This window comes from Siniperca chuatsi, linkage group LG5 (genome assembly GCF_020085105.1).
Source record: "Siniperca chuatsi isolate FFG_IHB_CAS linkage group LG5, ASM2008510v1, whole genome shotgun sequence".
NCBI lineage: Eukaryota > Metazoa > Chordata > Actinopteri > Centrarchiformes > Sinipercidae > Siniperca > Siniperca chuatsi.
This window is the reverse complement of record NC_058046.1, coordinates 29,128,936-29,151,146: the sequence shown is the minus strand read 5'-3', so window position 1 is coordinate 29,151,146 and position 22,211 is coordinate 29,128,936. Positions and strand designations below refer to the sequence as shown.

At 39.6% G+C, this 22,211-nt stretch overlaps 2 protein-coding genes and 1 non-coding gene across 5 annotated transcripts in view; 2 read left to right on the top strand and 1 right to left on the bottom strand.

The window, feature by feature from the left end:
- Positions 1-5,269: 5,269 nt before the first annotated feature.
- On the bottom strand, positions 5,270-14,953 carry suds3 (SDS3 homolog, SIN3A corepressor complex component). 3 transcript variants are annotated; one of them, XM_044196562.1, is made up of 12 exons: positions 14,733-14,953; positions 13,079-13,148; positions 12,885-12,940; positions 12,124-12,195; positions 10,552-10,571; positions 10,266-10,422; positions 9,883-9,978; positions 9,582-9,643; positions 9,474-9,495; positions 9,046-9,151; positions 8,118-8,202; positions 5,270-7,181 (listed from the first exon to the last, which is right to left on the bottom strand). In XM_044196562.1, the coding sequence occupies exons 1-12, from the start codon at positions 14,842-14,844 to the stop codon at positions 7,083-7,085; spliced, it is 957 nt and encodes a 318-aa protein (XP_044052497.1). In that variant the 5' UTR covers positions 14,845-14,953; the 3' UTR covers positions 5,270-7,082. The 3 variants fall into 3 exon arrangements, with proteins under 3 accessions (XP_044052497.1, XP_044052499.1, XP_044052498.1); XM_044196564.1 differs by lacking the exon at positions 14,733-14,953 and adding an exon at positions 14,405-14,633; XM_044196563.1 differs by lacking the exon at positions 14,733-14,953 and adding an exon at positions 13,928-13,998.
- A 1,557-nt stretch (positions 14,954-16,510) lies between these two features.
- On the top strand, positions 16,511-16,583 carry trnar-ccu. The gene has a single exon. It is a non-coding gene; the product is annotated as a tRNA-Arg (tRNA).
- A 1,277-nt stretch (positions 16,584-17,860) lies between these two features.
- The window catches only part of taok3a (TAO kinase 3a), a 68,649-nt gene continuing 64,298 nt past the window's right edge, over positions 17,861-22,211 (top strand). The window contains 2 exon segments of the mRNA XM_044196554.1: positions 17,861-18,274; positions 20,044-20,077. The gene's annotated coding sequence lies outside the window, so the exon portion shown is untranslated.

Below are 22,211 nucleotides of genomic sequence, written 5' to 3'. Positions count from 1 at the left end.
AGCAACAAAATGCCAAGGTCACCTTAGACGGTCTGGCCTTAAAAGCTAGTTGTTATCTCCAGTAGTGTGTCTCATTCTGAATAGCAATTTAAATGGCATGACACAAAATGCGACACAAGCTTTAGTGCTGCTGTCCATGCAAACAGAATACATGCATTACCTTACACTTACATTTTCAAGTCATGGGGTATGAATTCTCCTGGTGCTTTTTCCTTTTGATTCCTAAACTCTTTGTTACCCTCTGTTAATTTTTTCATGTCAAGATGATGGTGTGACTCTGTGTCACATACTATCTTGTCTTCTCTCTTTGGTAATTAAAGCGGGGGAAGCTGATTGGTCAAAGACATGCTGATAATTCCCCAAAACTAAAGCAAAAACTGGAATCGGTTGCCATGCTGAATCTAGTTGAATCCAGTGAGCTACTTTTCTATCTTTCTTACTTTTCCCACTGTACATGGCTTAGTCCCTGAAGTATAAAAAAGTAATGCCCAAGAGGGTGTTCTTTAAAGTGATTATGGCCACTCCAGTACTCGTCTACACCTTATAGCTAGTAGTTCCACCACTGCTGCCAATAATGACAGTGAAAAACTCCCTCTTGGGGATTTTTGCTTTGAAATTGCCTGCCATTATTTTGCCATTCCTCACACAAATCACCTGTTCTGTATGTCAAGGACATAGTCATACTGGCCTTGGCTACTGTCATGTCCCATGCTCATCCAAGGGAACAGGACATGACTGCTTGAAGTCATCCATAGGTAGATGACTAGTAGAGGTGGAGAGTGCACGGCAGAATATTAGAGCTACAACTTTATGACTTTTTAAGGCACTTTTTGATGTTTTATGATGTTTTAAGGCAGAACAGATCATAAGGATTTCATCTTGGTGAGTTTTCATAAAGAGAATGAAGGACTCACGGGGCTTTTTCTATGGTGAGCAAAAAGCAGTGGTGGAATAAGTATTCAGACCCTTTACATAAGTAAAAGTAGCAATAGACATATAGTACTTAAAAGTATAGAATAGTATTCTATTAGATTAGATTAGATTCACTTTAATGTCAGATTTCTCTGCGATGCAAGAATACTTGCAGAAAAATTTGACACTAAAATCTAATCTAATCAAAAGTAAAAATACCCATTGAGTGTTATATATGAGTGTTATATATGTTATTGAATTTTTAACATTGATGTGTTGATGTATCATCAGACAAGTCATTGTACTGTTGTGTTTTGTCAAGGTGGAGCTATTTCAACTACTTCATACCCTGTTGGGTAGTTAAATCTACAACAATGCATCAAATTATATAAAATGATCATATGTTGTGACTAGCAATTAAAACTCATATAATACTTTCCTCTGCAATGTTGTGGAGTCAAAGTATAAAGATATAGTATAAATATACAAAGTACAAGTACCTTACGTACTGCTTATGTACATTACTTGAGTAACAGTACTTATCACTGGAAGTAAAAAAAAAGTGAGCAAAAGTAGCTTTGTAAAAATAGTCCATTACAAGTAAAAGTACATAGGTATTGTCAGCAAAACGTACTTTGGTATCGCAAGTAAAAGTACTCATAATGCAGAATATCCCCTTACATTAACATGAGCAGGTTTTTAATACTGTAGCTGGTTTTGGTGGAGATCATTTTACAAGCTTTAGGGCAGGGCTGGATTACTAACAGGGCAAATCAGTACCTGGGCCTCAGACACCCGGGGCCCCCAAAAGCCCCATGTTCACTGTGTAGTAATTTATTGTAAATTTCTTAAGGAATTTGGGAATGTGCAAACGACCAACTGCCATGATAATGGCTTTCACACGGGTCCTGATTTTATGACCTGATATTGAAACCCTGTTTTGACATGGATGTGGAGAAGGGAGGGTGAGGGTGCTGCTTGGTTAAATGTGAAGATTATATCATCCACACACATCAATTGTACTTGAGTAAATATACTAAGTCACTACACTTTTTATTATATTAACCATATTTTATATTGCACAATTCAGTAATTGCTCTCATGCTATTCATAGGTGAAGAAATTAACAACAGTCAGGAAATCACACGGTTTATTGACAATGTGGGGATCATGTGAAAGTAAAAGTGAGCTGTGATAATCCCTTAAAACTGTGGGAAAGGCTGCAATACATGCTTCAAGTGCTAAGAGTGCTAAACATAGATGCTGTTTAAATGAGACAATCATCATTAGGCAATTCTCTTTGAATTAGCAGAACTGAGAGAAAAAACAAACACACACACACACACACACACACACACAGAAGTTTAATTTGTACAAGCTTAACTTTTCCTGGCTCTAAGTGGGGGAAACACACTACTTCCAAAGAGTATGATAGGGTATTCATGGACCAGATTCATGCTTTAAAAAACAAAAATAAATGTGCTCTACTAGCACAAGATGGTAAGTCGTGTTAAGCTTTTCTCAAATTGATAAATTTGTTTTTGCACTTGTCAGGAGAATTTGAAGTGGGACCTGTAAAAGCAGTGGAAGAGTATCTGAGGACAGTAGCATTCCTGGCACAAATAAAAGGATATTTCAATACACAAACGTATTTACCAGCTCAACTAGCTGAGGTTTTTCCCCTGAAGTCTCTATAGGTCTATGTTGTCACTATGGGCTCTGTGTAACCATGTGCCTTTATTATTACTGTTGTTATTATTATTATTATCATCACTCTGACTTTTCTTCTCGTGTGTTTGTTTCCTTCTTTCTTGTTTTCCTCTGTGTGTACTGTAAAGCACTTTGGATCAGCTGTGTTGTATATAAAGTGCTATATAAATCAAATTGAGTTGAGTATTATTTGAAATACAGTATACCCAATTCAGAAGCTCACGCACTGGCCTCCGAGACAGATGATTTATTTAACTTTGTTCTGCTTTATGTAATGCTGTAGAGCAGCTAAACAGAATAGTGCTGAGCGTATAAATAACTGATTCGATGACCTGATTTTGTAATGAGCAGTAGCTACTTAACAACGTGAATGTTTAAAATGATCAATATTGCCAAATGGTCCAGTGAGGCTGCAACTCTATTCCATAACCCGGGGTCAGATATCAAGAGTCAAATGAGGAGCTTGTACTGTGAATGAATTCCTCTCCCAGTGCAGACCTGCTGGAGAGTGATAAACTGGAGGAACAGGCGCGCACACACACACACACACACACACACACACAGGCCCTAGCAGCGTTGTCAAGGAGCTACCATCCTCTCTTCAGACCACCAAAGGCAAATTTAAGTCTGCCTGGATCCCACTCGGTTCCCACCAGATAGCGCAGAACGAGATTCAGCTCTCCACCCGGTAGCCATGCATTGAAGCGCTAACATGCAGTGGAGCGAATGCTCAATTTAGGGGGAAGAGGATGAAAGAGGGAATTCTGTGCTGGAACTGGGGATGGTGGGAGATTGCGGGGGGGATTTTTATTGATGCCCTGGGTGACTTTTTATGCACACGAGCAATAACCACCAAAGAGTACAACAGCTCCAGTGAGACTTATGAACAAATCCAAACCACAGCCAGAGCGCTGTAATGACTTCTGGTCATGGAAGGCCGGAGAGCTTCCTTTTGTTTTGCGCATGGTGAGTGTCAGCAGGTGTTTTACACACTCTAGTGAATAGACATGGTGCATGAGGGAAAATTGATTCATCACCAGAGAACTGTCTACATGCAAGCATCAAGTGCTCCTAATCGTTCCCTTGCTTACTCAGCATATTAATTTAAGACAGTATATAAACAACCACCTGCAGTGAAAGCTTAAGACTAATACAGTCCCAAAGAGAAAGAAATGAATCATTTGAAAGACCTGGATGTAGAGAAGGGAGGGTGACGGCTGCTGCTTGGTTAAATGTGAAGATTATATCATCGACACACCACTTAAGTGTGTGTAATCTCTATGTGTAAGAAAGACATTAAAGTCAAGTGGGAGTACTCTGAACAGTTGAGAAAACCCATTCAGGTAAACTTGGAGCAATCAGCACCTGCTCACATTTCCCCCCATTTAATAGTGATTGATATTAGGAGAAACCATCATGAAGAGGTATTGATTCCAGACAGGGGCAGGTTTAGAAACATTTTGAATGGGGGCAGTTTTAAAGAGGAGTGTGGCCCACATTAGTAAAATTAGTAAAAAATGTGTTAAAACTTACATTTAAAGCCCTGGTTTTTGATTGATGCCAACACATCTCGTATTAAGTGCCTCAATGTATGTTATTCTGGCCTTAACCAAAAGCCAGACTTGGGATGCAATAAAGGGAGTGGACAGGCATCACATTCACCATCAGCTCATTTCATGTCTTCGCAAGAGACTGAGCAATCACACCTGAAGGCGTCTGGACAACAAGCCTTCCGAGATGAGCCTTGCATTTTCTGCAGCATGGCAAAACAGTAATTGCCCTCCTTGTCAGGCTGTGTCATTAAGTCAGGCGAAGTGAAACATGCCATCCGGTTAAAGCGATAGGATACACAAGAGGCAAAGGGCCGGCTGCTCGGCAGGCCTGTGCTGAATGCCAAATAATTCAGCTGTTTACAAAGTGGAGGGATGGTTGAGAGCACCTGTGTGGGTCGAGTGGAACTGTGACGTGACTGGTTCAGCTTGATAATATTGAGGTGCTTTGTGATGTAGAAAAATATCCCCCTACGGATGATATGGACACCGAGCACTGAGATAGAAAAATACACTGAAATTCAAATGCTTGTATTTACCCTATTAACATTAATGACCAATTTAGGATATTAACAAACTTGTTAGAGCGTTATGCTCTATACAAATTTTAGAACTGTTCTCTAAAATACTGTTTCTCAATCAGAGGTCGATGAACCAATAATGGGCAGTGGAACATTTTTAAATACATATGTTTACTGTATATATTTGCTAAATTAAAGCAGCTATAATCAATATTGTTATATTAACAATGGATCACAGAAATACTTATATGTGACTTGTATGAGAGAATTACCACCTGACTCTGCAGTTACCCTCAGCTCTGCAGCGTTTGAGCATCTTTCAGCTATGTGTTCTGGTTTTCTGGCACACAATTTTACTAATTTGGCTTTGTCTTACCGCTCTCATCAAAAAAGCTCTGATAAACCCACTGTATGCTAGCTGCTCAGCACCAAACAACAAAGTTAGCAACTAGCTGGTGAACATAGTGGAGCATTTAGCAGCTAAAAAGACAGATATTTCCCTCAGTAGTTGGTAAAGACCAAGATCAGAGCTAGAATGAGCTACATTTTTCAGGTCATCAGAAACACAACTCCAAATGAATGCTAATGTTGCTCTTTATTTCAACTTATAAGTTGATAAAATCAGTGTTGTGTTCACAGCTTGTTTCCACTGCCCCCAAATGGTCAATATTCCGTAATTGCAGGATTAAAATCATACATATACTAACATAACTCTTTTGCTTATGAAAATGTCCATTAGATTACAAAAGGCATTCATTTTTTCATGATGCAGGCCAACAAGTTAGACAAGCCTGATGCTGAGTCCTTGTCTACACCGGCTGCGTGATGTAAGCAGCGTATCAGCAGCAGCTGCAGTCCATTCCTTTAAAGCGGCCAGGTGAGACAGTGGCAATGTCGGTCAGTCCACCACTTTAATCCAGACTGAAATTTCTCAGCAACTTGAAATTTTCTACAGACATCCATGGTCCCTCTGGGATTTGGTAGGAGAAATCCTACTGACTTTGGTGATGCCCTGACTTTTCCTCTAGCGCCACTCGCAAGTCAATGTTTTCACTTATCCAGTGAAATATCTGGATATGGCTTGGACATTCATGGTTCCCAGAGGATGAATCCCAATGACTTCGGTGATCCTCTGACTTTTCCTTTAGCACCATCATCAGGTCAAAATTTCAAATTTTCCAACACTTTGGCTTATGACTAAATACTGATGACACTTTCCATCAGGCTCAGCTGTACTTTGTGTTTAATGATAATTACAAAAGGTTAGCATGCTAACACGCTAAATTAAGATAAACATGATAAACACTATGTGTTTAACATCAGCATGTTAGCATGCTGACATTAGCATTCGGCTCAGAGCACCACTGTGCTTAAAAACAGCCTCACTGAGCTGTTAGCATGACTGAAGACTATTAGTCTTGTTAGTACACGATAGATGCTAAAGTCAAGGCAAAGTCTTTCTGGAAGTGTTGATTACCATGCCTAGTTTAATGCCAGCAAACTTGTTTGTGTATTTCATAAATGTCAACGCAATGACCCGTTTCATCAAATTATTAAAACGCAGAAAACATTTTAATAAAATCGAACACAGTACAAATCAAGAGTAAAGTTAATGCTCCACATGCAAATACAGTTGAACTAATCCAGACTGTTCACACATGGAGCGGATCACATAAAATGACAAAAAAATAACCTCAAAATACAATTTTTTTTCAAATAGGAATTTAAGGACTTTTAAAACATATTAGGACAAACCATCAGCATAGCAAGCAGCCTTCATTTCTTGATGAAAAAGGCAATACTGTATTCTTTTGAAAATGGCATGACTCCTGGTATAACGAAACTGTAACTTCTTCAGTGAAGGGATTAATGTTGGTCAGCCAAACCTGAAGCAATTCCTCATCTGTTTTTCAGTACAGTGCTTTGTTACACTTCACCAGTGAGACAGTTTCTGTGTGTCAACATGAAGCTGTTCAAGAAAAATAACTTAATGATAAATGTAAATAAAGACTGCATGGTGTACAAAAGATTTGTGTTTACAGCACGAGACAAAAATTAAAGTAGGCTCCTTTATGACCACGACAGCCTTCACACACATGCCACATAGTGACAAATAATGTTGCAAAACTGCCAGCTGTGTATACAACCACTTTGACTGTACTAGCATTTGGCTAATGTGGGAAAACAGATCAAATCTGATGAGACATTCTTGGCCATGGAAGACTGTACGCGCATTTATGTTTGTGTTGTGGGAGATAGAGTATATGATGAAGAATAAGAGGCCACATGTCAAACTCAACTGAGATGCACCACATAGGGAAATAGTGGATGAACCGGCGGGTGGATGGAGGGATGAATGAACAGGGGTTGGGTGGGGAGGGGAGACGTTTCACGCAGCCGACCGTCGACGAATGACAAACGCTCCCCTCTGCAGCTGTCCCAGGTAGATCCTCATCTTTGTACTGTCGCTCGTCTTCCTCACCCAAATCTGGAGAACAAAAACAGAGACAATTCCTCAATATAGTCATTAAGAAATAATGCATTCCAAAGAAGCGGTCACTGGTTAGATGTCAACGTAAACCACAATTATCTACTACAAGCCAGTTTGTGAGAAGACAGCCAAACTGCATTCCAACATTTTTATCCGAATGCTCACAGGAAAGATGAACTTTCCTTTTCCAGTGATCATTCCTTCTTAGTGATAGTCTTGTGTTGATTAGAGTGGGAAATTAGCACTTGTTACTAGTCAAACACTATTAACATCTGTAAAATAAATCTGTGGCTGGTATCTCTTTCCGTTCTACCATTCAAGCAAGTACTATTGTCTGGCCCTTGACTGCACAGTAAGACTGGTGTTATTTGTTCATTTACTAATGGTTAACAAATCCTATCGAAAGACCATAACTGAGAATGGCTGCGGACCCAAGCCCATGTGTTTCAGTTGAATACGTAATTGTTTAAAAATGTTATTTAATCTACTTTTAAAAGCTGTACAGCTGGGCGATGTATTTTTCAGAAGTAAATAGCGCATTTGTTGGAGACTATTTTCAGCTGTGGATTAATACACATTTGGTGCTCTGGTGAGTATTTACAGCAGCAGGACGGTGTGTGTGGGCTTGAGTCAAAATAAACAACAGTGTGTGTGTGTTCATGGTAATGAAGGAACATGTCACCCAGTGCAACAGTGTAACTCACTGATGTGTTTTTAATGGTTTATGGACAACAATGGAGTTCTATGGCACAGAGGAATAAAATATATCAAGCTTTGGCTACACAGACAATACTTGTTAGTAGGATCGATTAATTGGTCTTTTCATGGGATGTGTTGACAATAAGGAAAATATAGAATATCACCAGCCTTATTTTTTTAAGCAGTAAACCCAGTTCTATATGCATCAGGAGCTGGAGGAGTACTAAAGCTCACCTCATTGGTCCCCACTGAGCTGATGACACAGCTAATCTTTGTGTTGTCCTTTGACTCCAGGTAGATGGCCTGGCTCTTATGGTACCTGTCAGCATAAACACACACACACACACAGCACAGAATGAGGGATAGGCATAAGTGCAGACAGGAGAGGCGTTCATTATACATAATTTTACCCAGGTGAATAAACCACATTCCGCATGAGATGGCACTAAGTAGATAATTGGACTAGAAAGTCAAAACAAAAAGTCTGTTATTTTTTTTTTAAATGGCTCCAAACTGTCAGAGGACTGAACCAACCCAGGGGGAGGAGACTGACAACCAAAGCATTTGATCATTAAGGGACCACTGAAGAATAATGATGCACGCGTGTCCCTGCGGCTTCTTTGAGAAGGCTTTCCGGTGGCGGCGTCTTCTTTAGTGATGAATAAATGAGACTTTGCCTTGAAAGAAAAGTGCACATACCTCACAGCTCACTCCTCCTCACTAATAAGACAGAAGTCTATTATTTTTTACCCCTCTTCAAATGACCTTATGTTCCGACACGTGTCTGATGCAGAGCTCTGCTCTCAAACAGAAGGGCATCAGAGCCTTGTCTGGTCATGGATTTTCATTCTCTTTATGTCTGCATCAAAGCAGAATGCAGCACTGGCTCTAATGCAGCCACCTTCTCTGAATATGTACCTTTATGGTGGCTTCAAGCACCAGTACTTATTCAATGGCTCCTAAGAAATATATCTTTCTGTAGCCCAGACAAAAATAGACTGCCATCAAAGTGGTTATAAAACATCTTCTGAAAACCAACCAAACACCACAGCCATCCAACCCAGGGCAATGTGGCCATCTAGTGGTGACACAAGCTGTAGTCAAGCTATGTGAGAAATGGCACACTGAGATGCCTGTTTTAAGGATAAAACTTCAAATTCACCATCTTTTGTCGTAGTAAAGTTTCCCCTCCTCGATGCGGGCCTCGTAACGCTGGGAGGGGTTCTCCATTGGAGTGGAGGGGACGTGCTCTGGAGACGAGGGAGACACTGAAGAGGGAGAAACACCTGATTAGTATCACTATGCTAAACTTATGTACAAATTGTTCAATGTTTTAAAGAATAGTTTTGGGACAGTTTGGGAAATATGCTTATTCAGTATAATCCAGATTACCTAGCTGCAGGCTAGTTAGTTTCCCCGTTTCCAGTCTTTGTGCTAAGCTAAGCAGCAGCTGGCTGTAGTTTCATATTTATTGTACAGACATGAGTGTTGTCGATTTTCTCACCTAATTCAGCAAAAAAGCGAATAAGCATACTTCCCTCATTGAGCAAGACAAGTGTAAATTAAAGTAAAAGGTGAGCACTGACATACCTGGCCGTTTTGGTGACTTAAGCTGTAAAAGACAAGGTGTGAAATGTTTAAAAAGAAACACTTTTTTCAGCAGGGACATGCATAATAAAGAAATTCAGAAACACTTACCTTATTAAGGGTTCTTAGATCTTCCATTATCTGTTCATCTGTTAACAAATAATTTAGCTGAGGTTTGAAGAGTTAAGGAAGGCATTTTTAAACACAACTTAGCCGAGGACCTTAGCTAGTTCCACAGATGTTAGCTGACCCTGACCTCTGGCCTCCCTTAGACTGAAAATCTATCTTGAAAAAGTACAAATATTACCAGTAAAAAATAATTATTATATAACTGAATAATTTACCCCTCACAGATTAATCTAAAGTGACAGCTAACTGTAGCCAATCAGAGACAAGTTGATGTGAAGGATATCTGGTGCAGGTTTTCTCCGTTTGTCAGGTATTGGAACTGGATCATTGGGCCGTCTCCTCAGCTTCCGAGTCATGATAGGTTTTACTTCCATTGAGTCTATGTATGAAAGAAATAATGACAAACTCAGATATAACAATAACATCTTTTTTCAAAAAGCACAACAGTTGTAATTTATGAAAAAAACAAACATCCCACACAGACAATTCAAAAGGACAGACACCAACATCTTAAATTACCGTATCTGAAAGTCCTAATCAGGTCAACTTAATATTAAAGTGTGTAGAGAGAAAAACTCTCATTTCCACCCATACTTTTTTTTTTTAAAACCCCACTTCTCTCACTGAGCAAGTCCCTGATTAATAATCCTGTTCTGGCTCCCTTACCGCCCGTCAGCTCCATTGTTAATTTTTCGTTCTCGATCATCTTCTTCTTCTCCTCCAGCTCTGCAATTAGGTTTTCCTTCAGTTCAACCTTTTTATCGTCAAACTCCTTCACCGCTGCCTTCTTCTCCTTGATGTAGTTCCTCTCCACCTGCTCTGACTGCAGAAGGTTGAGACACGGAAATGACAGGAAAAGAAAGAAGGGATGTATTCCTTGTTATGCCAAAAAAGTAAAAGGTCAATTCTGTACAAACCACATCAGTCAGTCAGCAAGATGAATTATACTCACCTCAAGCTGTAGAAACAGATCTGTAAAGGGAAAGAAAAACATAACTGGTCACATAGAACAAACATCAGTTCAATGTCATTGTACTGGCACATTATATCTGACATTTGACAACTAAAGTCAACTTTGGTCACCCTGAAGACTAGAAAAGACAATGCTCCAGAAGAGGGTGCAGTACAGGGTCACAAAGAAACAGGAGCGTACAGCTAAAACACCCTAAAACCTTTAGCAAATAGCTACTTGCTTAAAAACCAGGGAGAATATAATGCCCCTGTAGTTTGGAATGCATCTTTTGCTGTGTTTGACCCATTTTTATGTTCAGTTTTCAATTGATCATTCATGAATGCAACTACTACCCTCCACTTGGGCTACTGTGGGTCAATTACCAGGGCCTTGTGTATGTTGTTGAATGTGGTATTCTAGGCAAAACAAACATAGTAAGTAAAACACACAGTGAGCAAAAGGAAAAAGCTGATCACACACACACAAGCCACTGATTCAACAAAAATAAAGTAACTAATATAATTAAAACAGTCAAGTCAGTTGAGAGCAGAGATAGGAAGACGGATCAGTCCTTTTTAAAACAAATTTGATTTCCGTTCCTGTAAGATTACAAGAATATGATGTCTTTAACCGGGTAGACACTGTACTTTTTCTTTAATATTGTATGTTGTGTTAAGTCACACTACATGTTTTAATCACCCTTTCTGCACATGCAAAATGTACGACTTTCTTAAACATCAAATTCAAGGACTTTTCAAATTCAAAAACCCAACATGGCATAGTTTGAGACCAACATGAAGTGTCTTAGTATGGAGTCAGGCCACCACGAGCCTCCAGAACAGCTTCAGTGCTCCTTGCCAAGTCTGTGGAACTCTACTGGAGGGATGAACAACATTCCTCCACAAGATATTCCCTCACTTATATACAAAACTTTTATTTAATCAGGTAATCTCTTTAAGATCAAGAACTCTTTTGCAAGAGAGACCTGAGTACAGCAGATAGAAAGAAAAACAAACATAGCCAGACATACCAAATGACATATAGCATCAGAGACAGTCACAGACATCACTAAATAGATTTGAAGATAAAAGTTTAAATTATAGAATTTGGTGTTATGGAGATGGTGGTGGAGAGCATTGTCTTACACGTAGGTCCAAAATCTTCCATAGGTGTGAAACTGGGTTGAGATCTGGTGACTCATTTTAGCATTTTATTTATATCATTTTCATACTCGCCAAACCATTCAGTGAGCCCTGGTGAACGGAAGCATCTGCATTTGATATGTTTCTCCACTCTTCTATTCAGGTTTTTCCTTTAATTTGTCCCCCGTATGTATGTATGTATGTATGTATGTATGTATGTATGTAGCATTTGAGCAAGTTTCTTTTTCCTAGTTCTTACTTCCAAGTAGTTGTTTTGCAGCACTGTTTATTGCCAATGTTCTCCCCTGGCCAAACAAACCAAACGAAAGCAGGAAGCACTCCAAATTTTTAATAATCTGCTCCTTATGGTTGGTGTGGATGCATCAGAAGCAAAGCAGTGTGTTCTGTCTCTCAATGTTGTTCAACTTGCCTGCATTTCGGAGTCTCTCTTTGTACTGCTGGTCCAGCTTCTTCATCCTCTTCTGATACTCCTGCAGTGTACCTGCAAAGAGAAAGTGTCATTTAACCAAAATGAAGATCTATGGAATCACAATGTTTGCTTTAAGAATTGTATGGTATTATCTAATTATGACGTATATGTTTGTGTAGGGTGAGAGCAAGTCAGTTCTTAAGTTATTAAAACTCCAATACAAGCGGTTTCATTAAAATACATCAGTACAACTCAAAGGTAAATTCTGGCATCCTAGACCTGCTACTAACTCACCCACCCACAATCTAGACTAGATTACATTGACACTGTACCTACATTTGGATTTACATAGAGCCCACAACATGTCACTCCACAACTTCTCTACTCAACATCAGTCATGGGACAGCTGATGGTGCTACAGTACCTTGAAACAGCCCAGCCAGCTGTTCAGAAAGAGTTCGTATCAGTAAACAACAGACAGACTTGACGATTCAAAATGAGCCGTTCATGGTGTAAGACTGTTATCATCTGTTTTTCAGCAGGTTTCTCTTTTAAGACAAAGACAGTGACTGTAATTTTAAACTGCCTCTGAAACTGCCTTCATGGCCTGATGATGTAATCCCTAACCACCACCATGACTAACCAGTTAGGATCTGGCTGTGTCCTGTATCCCCACGCCCACACAGATCAGATAAAGAGCAGCAGTCATTCACATTTGGAAAATTCCTGACACACTTCCGTCATAAAAAAAAAGTGATCACCTTCTTGTAATTGCTGCAACTGTCTTTTCAGAGAGGCCAGTTTGTCTTGGTACATTCTGCAATGAAATAAGCCAGAGCTAATATCACATTTCCTTTCACAGTGTGCAGCATTAGGGCAAACATTCAAAACTTTCACCTTCAAATGATTCTCACTGAGGTCAAAACAGCTGATCCATGGTTAGCAAAACACTTACTGCTCTTTGATTTCAACATAGTCATCCTCGTCATGCTTGGCAAGGTCTGTTTCACTGGCATCTTCCGTGTCTGGAAAAGGGCATGACAGCAGAAGAATCAACTCAAATTTCAAAACGATTTCCCCCAGCTTTTCCAACACAAACTTGATACAATTAAGTTGAGCCCACCGACAGAGAGAGAGAGAGCAGAGATCTGTGCAGATCAAAGGAAGTGCGTGGCACTTGTAAGGTAATGGTGAACATCCTACTTGGGAATGCCCTCCGGTTTGTTAGATTAGGAAACAAGGGGAAATCCAAGTTTGCCATGAAAGATCATACACTATATATTCTCGGATCAACAACAGAAATAAGTTCAGCTAGACAAAGCTAAGGCTTGTAAATTGAATCCAATTACATCAATATAACGCGCGATACAAATGTAGCTGATATTTTGAGTGTCAAGTATTTGCCGCATGGTAGGATTAATCAGAAACGGTCCCCGGCTAACTTGGTCGTGCTGTCAGTCCAACGGCAACTCTCTCAAGACTAAGCTAACATGTTTAGACTAGTGCGATGTGGCAAACTTGGGAGCCAAGTTTCTAAGCAACAGCTGACCGAGGTCAGTCGGCGTTACCTTCAAAACCCGACACAAGAGAAGGGTAAGGCCCAGTCGTATTAAGCTGACACAGCAGCTTTTATTTTCGGTTAGCATTAATGTGCTAGCTACAGTTAGCTAGTCTACTGTTTAAAGAGTAACCCGATTCTAGCTCACGTAGTTAGGCATAACAGACCCGTCAACATATCCGGAGGAGAAAAAAAAAAATAAGTCGAGCTCTTCGCTTGGAAGTCAATGTCAGAAAACTAGCTAACCTTGTAGTGCTGTCATCGCCTTGCTTTCCTCTTGTCTTTCCTTCTCTTTCACTGCAATCCGTCCTGTCTCCCTGAATAGTGTGAAAAGGGCAGTGCAGTGGACACAGCACGCAAGGTTTCGCCTGCCTGCCGACCTGTCAATGCTCGGAGCTAACGTTACGCAGCTAGTTAGCTAATTGACGCTATGTACCCCATTTAGAATATTATTTGTCAAAACTGTTATAGTCCAGGAGGACTGAAACATGTCTACAGTTAGCTTAACTTAGAGTTACGTTTTGTTGGAAACGATGTATTGCACAATAACGTAAAGCCAGTCTGGCCAATAATGTGGTTACAGCTGATTGATGCCTTACGCGCAACGTTAGCTACTTAACATGTAAACAAAGGCGATTTATTTGACGTTAACCGTGAGCTCTATTTTCCATCAGCATTGGAGACGTTCCGCTAATGTAAAGCGGTTTAGCTAGTTTACATCACCTGCTTCTGAAATATTTCTCGACTGGACAGAAACTTGGCTGGCGGTCGTCAGGTTGCTAGCTAACTTCTTATGTAGCTAGCAAGCTAACTACGTGTGGCTGAAGCTCGCATTGGACTAGATTTTCAGCTTTGGGAACAAACAGTTAAAATTTGACTTAGGAAGCGTTTAAAAAGTGCACGCCAACTGTTCCCACTCGAGCTTAATCTGTAGGTCACTTTAAATGCTGCATTCAAAAATGTCCTACATTAATGCAATTATCGTACGTTTCCGTCTCTTTTCCAACAAGTAGACCGAGCCGGAGCTTTTGGTCAATTGGTTTTGCATTACCTTCTTCTGAGTCCCTTCCCCTGAAACTTCGATCATCGTCGTCATCCACGCTATCAAGTTCTTCTTCATCATTGTAATAATCCACCATAGGTGATAGCAAAGTCGAAGCCATTTGTTCGCTTGAAAAATGTAAACAAACACAAAATAAACAATCGATTTGTGTTTTACAGCTTGCTTGGAACAGCGCCTACAACTGGCAGGACCTCCGAGTATCAAGCTGTCCGACCTTATGCCTGCATACAATGTCTGTAATATTAAGGTGTAATATGGAAAAAAAAACATCTTTAATCTGATTTTTCAAACAACTAAAATCAAGAATTTAAGATAAAGGATACCACTCAATAATCAGCGTGTTTTCCATATGCGCATTGAAATCTCCGGTAAAACATTGAATCAGGCATATTTCCGAACGTCAAGGGCTGTCGGGTCTTTTTGTTTTGGCTCCCTTTGGCTCGCTCTTTATTTAGTTTTTCTACACTCAGAGGATCTTCGAAGAGTCACTGGGTGGTCCTTAGTGAAATCCAGTGTTTTTCAATTAAGCCACCACCGCTGAAGATGTATACCTGCTCCTGTCTGTTCAATGCTTAATAAATGCTTAGTAAATGCTTAAACATGCTTATCCAGTAGGTAACTCCATCACTTTAAAGAATTTTTTGACAAGTAGGCACCAAAAGAGCTGTACAACTTTCTTTCTTTCCCCCCACATTTATGTAGTCATTCAACTGATCAATTATGTTTATGTTATCTCCCAATAATCTGGTATACAGGTTGTTTCAAAACCTTCACCAGGAATATAATACTAAACCCATCTATTTTGTTTGGATTAAATTATTCATGATTATTTATTCATCAATTTTTTTTTGTATCCAAAAACAGCGCAAGTTGTGTGTAAAAAGTATCAGAATCAACCCTAAAAACCTACCATGTGTAAATGTGTGTATAATTGTAGAATGTAAACTCCTCCTATGGTGATTCTCACATTGCCAAAAACAATTACGGAGGACATGACCTCAGTGTGCTCAAAGGTAGCTATGACCCTGTGTCTAGCCATGCTTCTTTGACCTTTATGCTAAGTATGTTTGTACAAATGGTCATTGCCAGTCACATCATGCCATGGAATAAAATCTTCCAATTACTGGCATGGTATTGCAACGTTGAGGTCCATGGTTAAATGCAAAATCACGTGAGATTAGTGTCCCTTCACCAAAATCTTGTCTATTCTTAGACCCCAGTGGGTATTTCTAATAGTGAAGTTGGTTTTGCAAATAATCTTGTGACATTTAATTGTTTCAGTTTTCTTTCTGTTCTCTGATCCTGGAACCTCCCCCTTGTCTGTGTCAAGTTCACAGTCACACACAACCACCCTCTTAATAATTAGTAAAATCACCTTAAAGTCAAACAGTTCATCATAATTGCAACCACCACACAGGTTACAGTTGATTTCAATGTACTTTATTTCACCAGAAGTGGATTGCACTTACTTAAAAATTAAATTAAATTCATTTAAAAACAAACAATTAAAACACATCCAACAGTGGCAACAGCCTGGTAACAGGCTTTTACATTTGCCTGTAGACTAGTTTGATTTGTAGGCCATACAGTTCCAGTTCACTGGTTCTAGCTTCTCAAATATGAATATGTTTTTCTTAGATGCCTGTGATAGTAAACTGAATATCTTTGGGTTTTTGACTGTAACAAACTAACAGGTATTTTTCACTTGTCTGATGTTTTACAGACATCAGGCATGCACTAAACACAATTCCCTGAAACCGAAAGAAGCCCCAGTGGCCTAATGGATAAGGCACTGGCCTCCTAAGCCAGGGATTGTGGGTTCGAGTCCCATCTGGGGTGTGTACTGGGCTGATAAACTATTACAGTTTTCAACTGATCATTCAATTGCAATGCAATCCAATTGGGCTATTGTCAATTACCAGGGCCTGTGTATGTTGTTGAATGTGGTATTCTAGGCAAAACAAACATAGTGAGCAAAAGGAAAAAGCTCATCACACACACACAAGCCACTGATTCAACAAAAATAAAGTAACTAACAAGTTAACAGTCAAGTTCTTAGGTGAGATTACAAGAATATGATGACTTTAACTGGGTAGACACTGTGCTTTTTCTTTAATATTGTATGTTGCGTTAAGTCACACTACATGTTTTAATCACCCTTTCTGCACATGCAAAATGTACAACTTTCTTAAACATCAAATTCACATTCACAAACATTCAATTCCCTGAATTTACTTCCCACAAAGGGTGTCATCCCTGTCCATAGAAACTGAACTTTTGTGAAAAGGATTATAGCGTCATTGTTACTACCAAGAAATACACAGTGGCTCCCCAATATATATGTAGAAGCCCCAGTGGCCTAATGGATAAGGCACTGGCTGATAAACTGGAGATCAATGGCTTGAATCCATCCTCTGCTGTGTACACTGAACAAAAGCTTTCACCAATCCATTGTGAGCTACTGGATTTTTAGACCTGCCTTGCATTTTTAGATTAGTATTTGACTAACTGGATACCTTGCTGCTACTAATCACACCACTATGTCACTCATACTTTGTAATTTTGACTTTTGAATTCTTACTTTTATTTTCCATACTTCTAATTAATAATTTGTTATTTTCTCTGTTTATCTGTACTTATTTCTGTCCTTGTGCTGCTGCAACACCTGAATTTCTGAATTGTATAACCACCCCTGACAAAAAAATGAAAAAAAAAAATGCTATAAATTCAGTGGTATTTAAATTTCAACATGAACTGCTATTATTTGCTTTTATCAATACAGTAATGGCATAAAGTAAATACACAAATAAAGGGGTGTTTTCCCAACCTAGTAACGTTCCTCTAGTATATTATTTTATACAAAGGATTCACTTTCGCCCATAATTCCAGGTACATCCGGGTTTGTTTTTTTTTTTTAAAAAAGGTATGTGGTCTTAATTAATTCCTGATACTGATGAACATATAGTACATTGCTTTAAAAGTGTTAGTTGAACTTCAAAACATTAACAGCAGGTGGCAGCATTGTACTGAGTACATTCAGGAGATTGCCATCACTTAAGTTGCAACAGAATCGGGATGACTCAGTCCATGCATCTTTAATGATTTGCAAAGAAAATAAGGTGTAGCATTGTCGGTCGTTTACTTTTTACATCAGCACTTGTTATTTAAAGCAGCATTACGGAAGATATATTTAATGCTGTATATTTTTGCACTTGATTTGGGTAAACCAATTGAGCAAAAGATACTTGCAAGACAGTCAATTTGGTGTTTATTCTGTACGAAGTACACCTGGAAAGTGCACATTCTTCAGCGGACCCTTCGCTACGTGAGGCAACTTTGTTTCCGCCTGTCTGTCAAACTAACTGTCAAACACGGGCGAGGGGTTGTGCTCCTGCTGCTCCGTCATTCAGGAAGTCCAGACCAACTGACAGCACTTCGCAAAGTCACACCGACATTTTCAGAGTCGGACTAAATGCTCCTGAAGTGAGCACGCTTTTCAACAACAACGACGAGGTTTTTTTTTCGCAAAGGTGAGCGTCTTTTTCTCTGTTGTTGTTGTTGTGTTGCTGTCACGGTTTGTTCCCCCTTAACGGTTAACAGCTCGTGCTAGCCTCGCGCTCTCAAACTGAAATGACACTTCCTCTCGTCTCAACGGTTAAGTTAAGCTACTGTAGCTAAACGTCAAATCGGTAAAAGTGGATTTAAATGAGCAGTACCGCTCACGGGTTGCACCTGAAGTTGTAAATGACCACCATCGCCTGGTTTCGACGTTGTTCGGCTTGTTGTTTCAACGCCACTCTACTCTGAGGTGGTGAGTACAGAGACCTGCATCAGCTCGCGGGGGTTAAGTGCGTAGGTTTGCTTTCTAAAGGTCTTGAGCAAGTGCATGTTTGTTGATTGATGTGTTTCTGCACCTGCTTCAAATCTACGCTAAAATTTAGATACTTACGTTGTGAACTGACGGGGAAGACTCTTTGCTGTTTGGTTTCTTCCTCAGGGGGTGAGTATGGAGAGCAAACGGACGACAGGTTGTAATAATGAAGTGTACAGTTGAGGGTTTTTAAAGCCGACAAGGCGGCTGGACGTTGTGTAAACTTGTCCTAGGTGTTATTTTAGCTTTGTCATGCAATGTGGGCCAGTCTGCGCGAATCTGTCACATCCAAAATGACTGTGGTACCTTCCATCGCTCATTGTTGTGAGTGAGATTTTACTATCAACGCAGTCACAATGGCTTTGGGTTGAGACGGTGTAACATCCACTACACATGACCCGAACCACATTTTACTATATTTACTACGACTCTCTGCACTCGTTCACCAGTCGACCATTATCTGCATCCTTGACACATTTTTATTTTTTGCGATTTCGATTGTAATATTGGCTTGCATTCATTTAATGCAAAGACAGTAACCGCACGCCATTCATCTTTTTTTTAAATTTTATTTATTTATTTTTTTTACAAGTCCTTTCTGGCGTGTATGCTACAAGAGGCCGTCATCCGCATGCAGGACAGCGCTTGGTTAAATAACCAGCGTTAAAAGTAAATGTAGGCAAACATGACGCGCTCGAAATGGCAGATGCAGATAGCAAGCTGAGCACCAAAACCCAAGCTGACCCAACATGATGTCATCTCTTGTGTGTAGAGCGCATGAGTGAGAGGCAGCAGACCTGTTTCACTGCTAAACTGTGTCATTTGTAATGATTTATTTCAAGAAGCATTTAATGCCTTATTATGACATTGCACCTGCAGGTCAGTTAAATCGATTTCTAGTATGTTCTGACTTTATGTCTTTCCACTCAGAGGTGATGGGGGTGTGGGTGGAGAAACCCATATAAACTCATTTCACACATTGTTTTGAGGTAATGCTGAGTAAGTAGTGTCACTGCTGATGTCAGATAAAGAGAATAAGATCTTTTGAGGAAACGGCTGAGTTTTTTGTAAGCAGCTGTTATGGTTGGTGCTCTTTACAATCTTTGTGCCATTATGTTTCTAGTCAAGAGTTTCAGTGTCCTTCAGTTTTGCAGCCGACATGCTTTCGTTCAAAGGGCACAGGACTGTTGTGCAAGTCCTCTCTCCCTTGTTCACATCACCCATATCTAGTAGGCTGTCTTGCAACCTATTAACCCACCAACTGAGAGGGAACAGAAAGTGACACACTTCCTTGTTAGTGATGGTATCTAGGGTGGTTCAGCATTTCTGATTTTGCTTTAACTGTGCCATTTTCAGGTAAATGTTTCACTCATAATATAAAACAATACGATGACGTTATGACGTGCTAAATGCTTGTTTCTTGTACAGTTGGACCCAAATGAGGTTAGCCACATCTGATCAGGTAAAAGCTTTTTATCGTGCATGCTTTGAAGCGTGAGACTTTCAAGAAATGGAAGAGACAAATTTTTAATAAGCACATAATCAATATTATTGTTCAGTGTTTTGGATATTTTATTATGTTCTCCTCTGCTTTAATTTGGCCTTTGTTAAACACTGGGTGATAGCGGCCTCTGTACGTAATGTGACAACAAGCTTCCTTTAGACAGGCAGAAGCAGTCATAAGCATATTGCTAACAGTCATGTCTTTTTATAGAGCTGTGTGAGAAATTATTGAGACGTTAGCCAGGGGTCTTCTCATGATTTTGCACAAATCCCTTGGAGTACCAGGGTTGTGTGTGTGTGTGTGTGTGTGTGTGTGTGTGTGTGTGTGTGTGTGTGTGTGCGTGCATGCTGATGGATGCACTGGGAAAGGACACATCAGCTGCTCTTGACAATTGGCTGATGTGTCTGTCAGAGACAGGGGTGGGGTGGGGGTGTTAGCCAGACAGACTTGCACTGAGGTCATGTTCACACTAAAGGCAGGCGCCCATTTGCACACGGCAGTGGCTTAAATCAGGTTCAAGATTAGGCTTAAAGGGACAGTTCACCCCGAAATCAAAAATACATATTTTTCCTCTAACCTGTAGTGCTATTTATCCATATAGATTCTTTTGGCGTGAGTTTTGGAGATATCGGCCGTAGAGATGTCTGCCTTTCTGGAATATAATGGAACTATATGGCACTCGACTTGTGGTGGTCAAAGCACCAAAAAAATACATTGCTGTTGAGTTTTTCAAATGTGTCTATCCAGAAATCATGACCCAGTTACTCAAGAGAATGTAGATCTTGTTGTGAGTAGTTTTATGTAGGAACTATTGGTAGAAAGAAAATAGTTCCTACGTGAAACTGCTCACAACAAATAGGTGGATTATCTTGAGAAACCCGGTCATGATTTCTGGAAAGAGACATTGCTGTTGAGTTTTTCAAATGTTTTTTATTTTTTTTATTTTTTTGCGCTTTGAGCACCACAATCCAAGTGCCATATAGATAGTTCCATTATAATAAAAAAAGGCAGACATCTCTACAGCCGACATTTCCAAAACTCGGCAATTCACACCAAAACAATCTAGATGGATAAATAACACTAAGTCAACCATTAAGTCAAATTGTCAAAATACACCTTTTTTTTTTTTAGGGCTGCGCCAACAACATGCTATGAGAAGATTGTCGTTTCAAAAATGCTTGAAATCAATAATAATAATAATAATAATTAATAATAATAAAAACTTTATTTATAGAGCACTTATCAAAACAAAGTACAAAGTGCCTCACAACAAGAGAAATAAAATACCACAGTGAATGATGAAATATAAAGAAATACATAAAATACACAAAAGCAATAAAATAAACAGCCAGTTCAGGTAAAGTCAGGATACGCTTTCCGATAAAAATGTGATTTGAAAAGAGACTTGAACGAAGACACCGACTCAGACAACCTAATTTCTTCGGGCAAGTTGTTCCAGATCCCCCTCGGGGCCTGATAGCAAAAGCTCTGTCACTCTAGCCAATTAAAACGTCATGCACGTACTAATGTTCCAAGTCGGATTCACCAACCTCTCTTAACTGCACAAACTTGGTGAATGCCACCTACTCATGAGGAGATGCGTGTTTGTGAGATTTCATCATAATCAACGTCCCTAAAATCACCATATAAGGCTACCTCTTCCATTCTGTTTGTGGACAAGTGTCCTTCACAAAAATGTTACCGAAAAGTAAAAAGAAGACTTTCACACTGTGGAGCATCTATTCCTGCCTTCGCAAATTAGCAGACAAAAACATAACAAATTCAGCGGTGTCACTAGTAGTATTAGAGGACCCAAAACAATTAGAAAATATTAATAATACAGCTGCCAATGACGTGTGATCAGACAGCGCTGTACTGTGACAGACATAACGAGGGAATGGTTTAACATCAAGTTAGATGCTAAAACATGTCGTTGTAAACCAAAGTGGCCCTTTTACTAATAAAAGAGGCAGTCAAGGGGACGTGGCAATCATTGAGATATTCCTAATAATTCCTACTCTGGTGAACTGACACCATTGGTCAGATACAGGTTAATAAAACCAAATTAATGATGAAACCTGTATTGTGTAAT

Bases quoted from the DNA above. Each gene is read 5' to 3' on its own strand.
- suds3 (XM_044196562.1), bottom strand. From the start codon at position 14,844: ATGGCTTCGACTTTGCTATCACCTATGGTGGATTATTACAATGATGAA. The intron at 12,941-13,078 runs GTAAGTGTTTTG...ATTTCATTGCAG, and splicing joins TATGTTGAAATCAAAGAGCA to AATGTACCAAGACAAACTGG. The intron at 9,152-9,473 runs GTATGTCAGTGC...CTCCCTCTTCAG, and splicing joins TAAGTCACCAAAACGGCCAG to TGTCTCCCTCGTCTCCAGAG.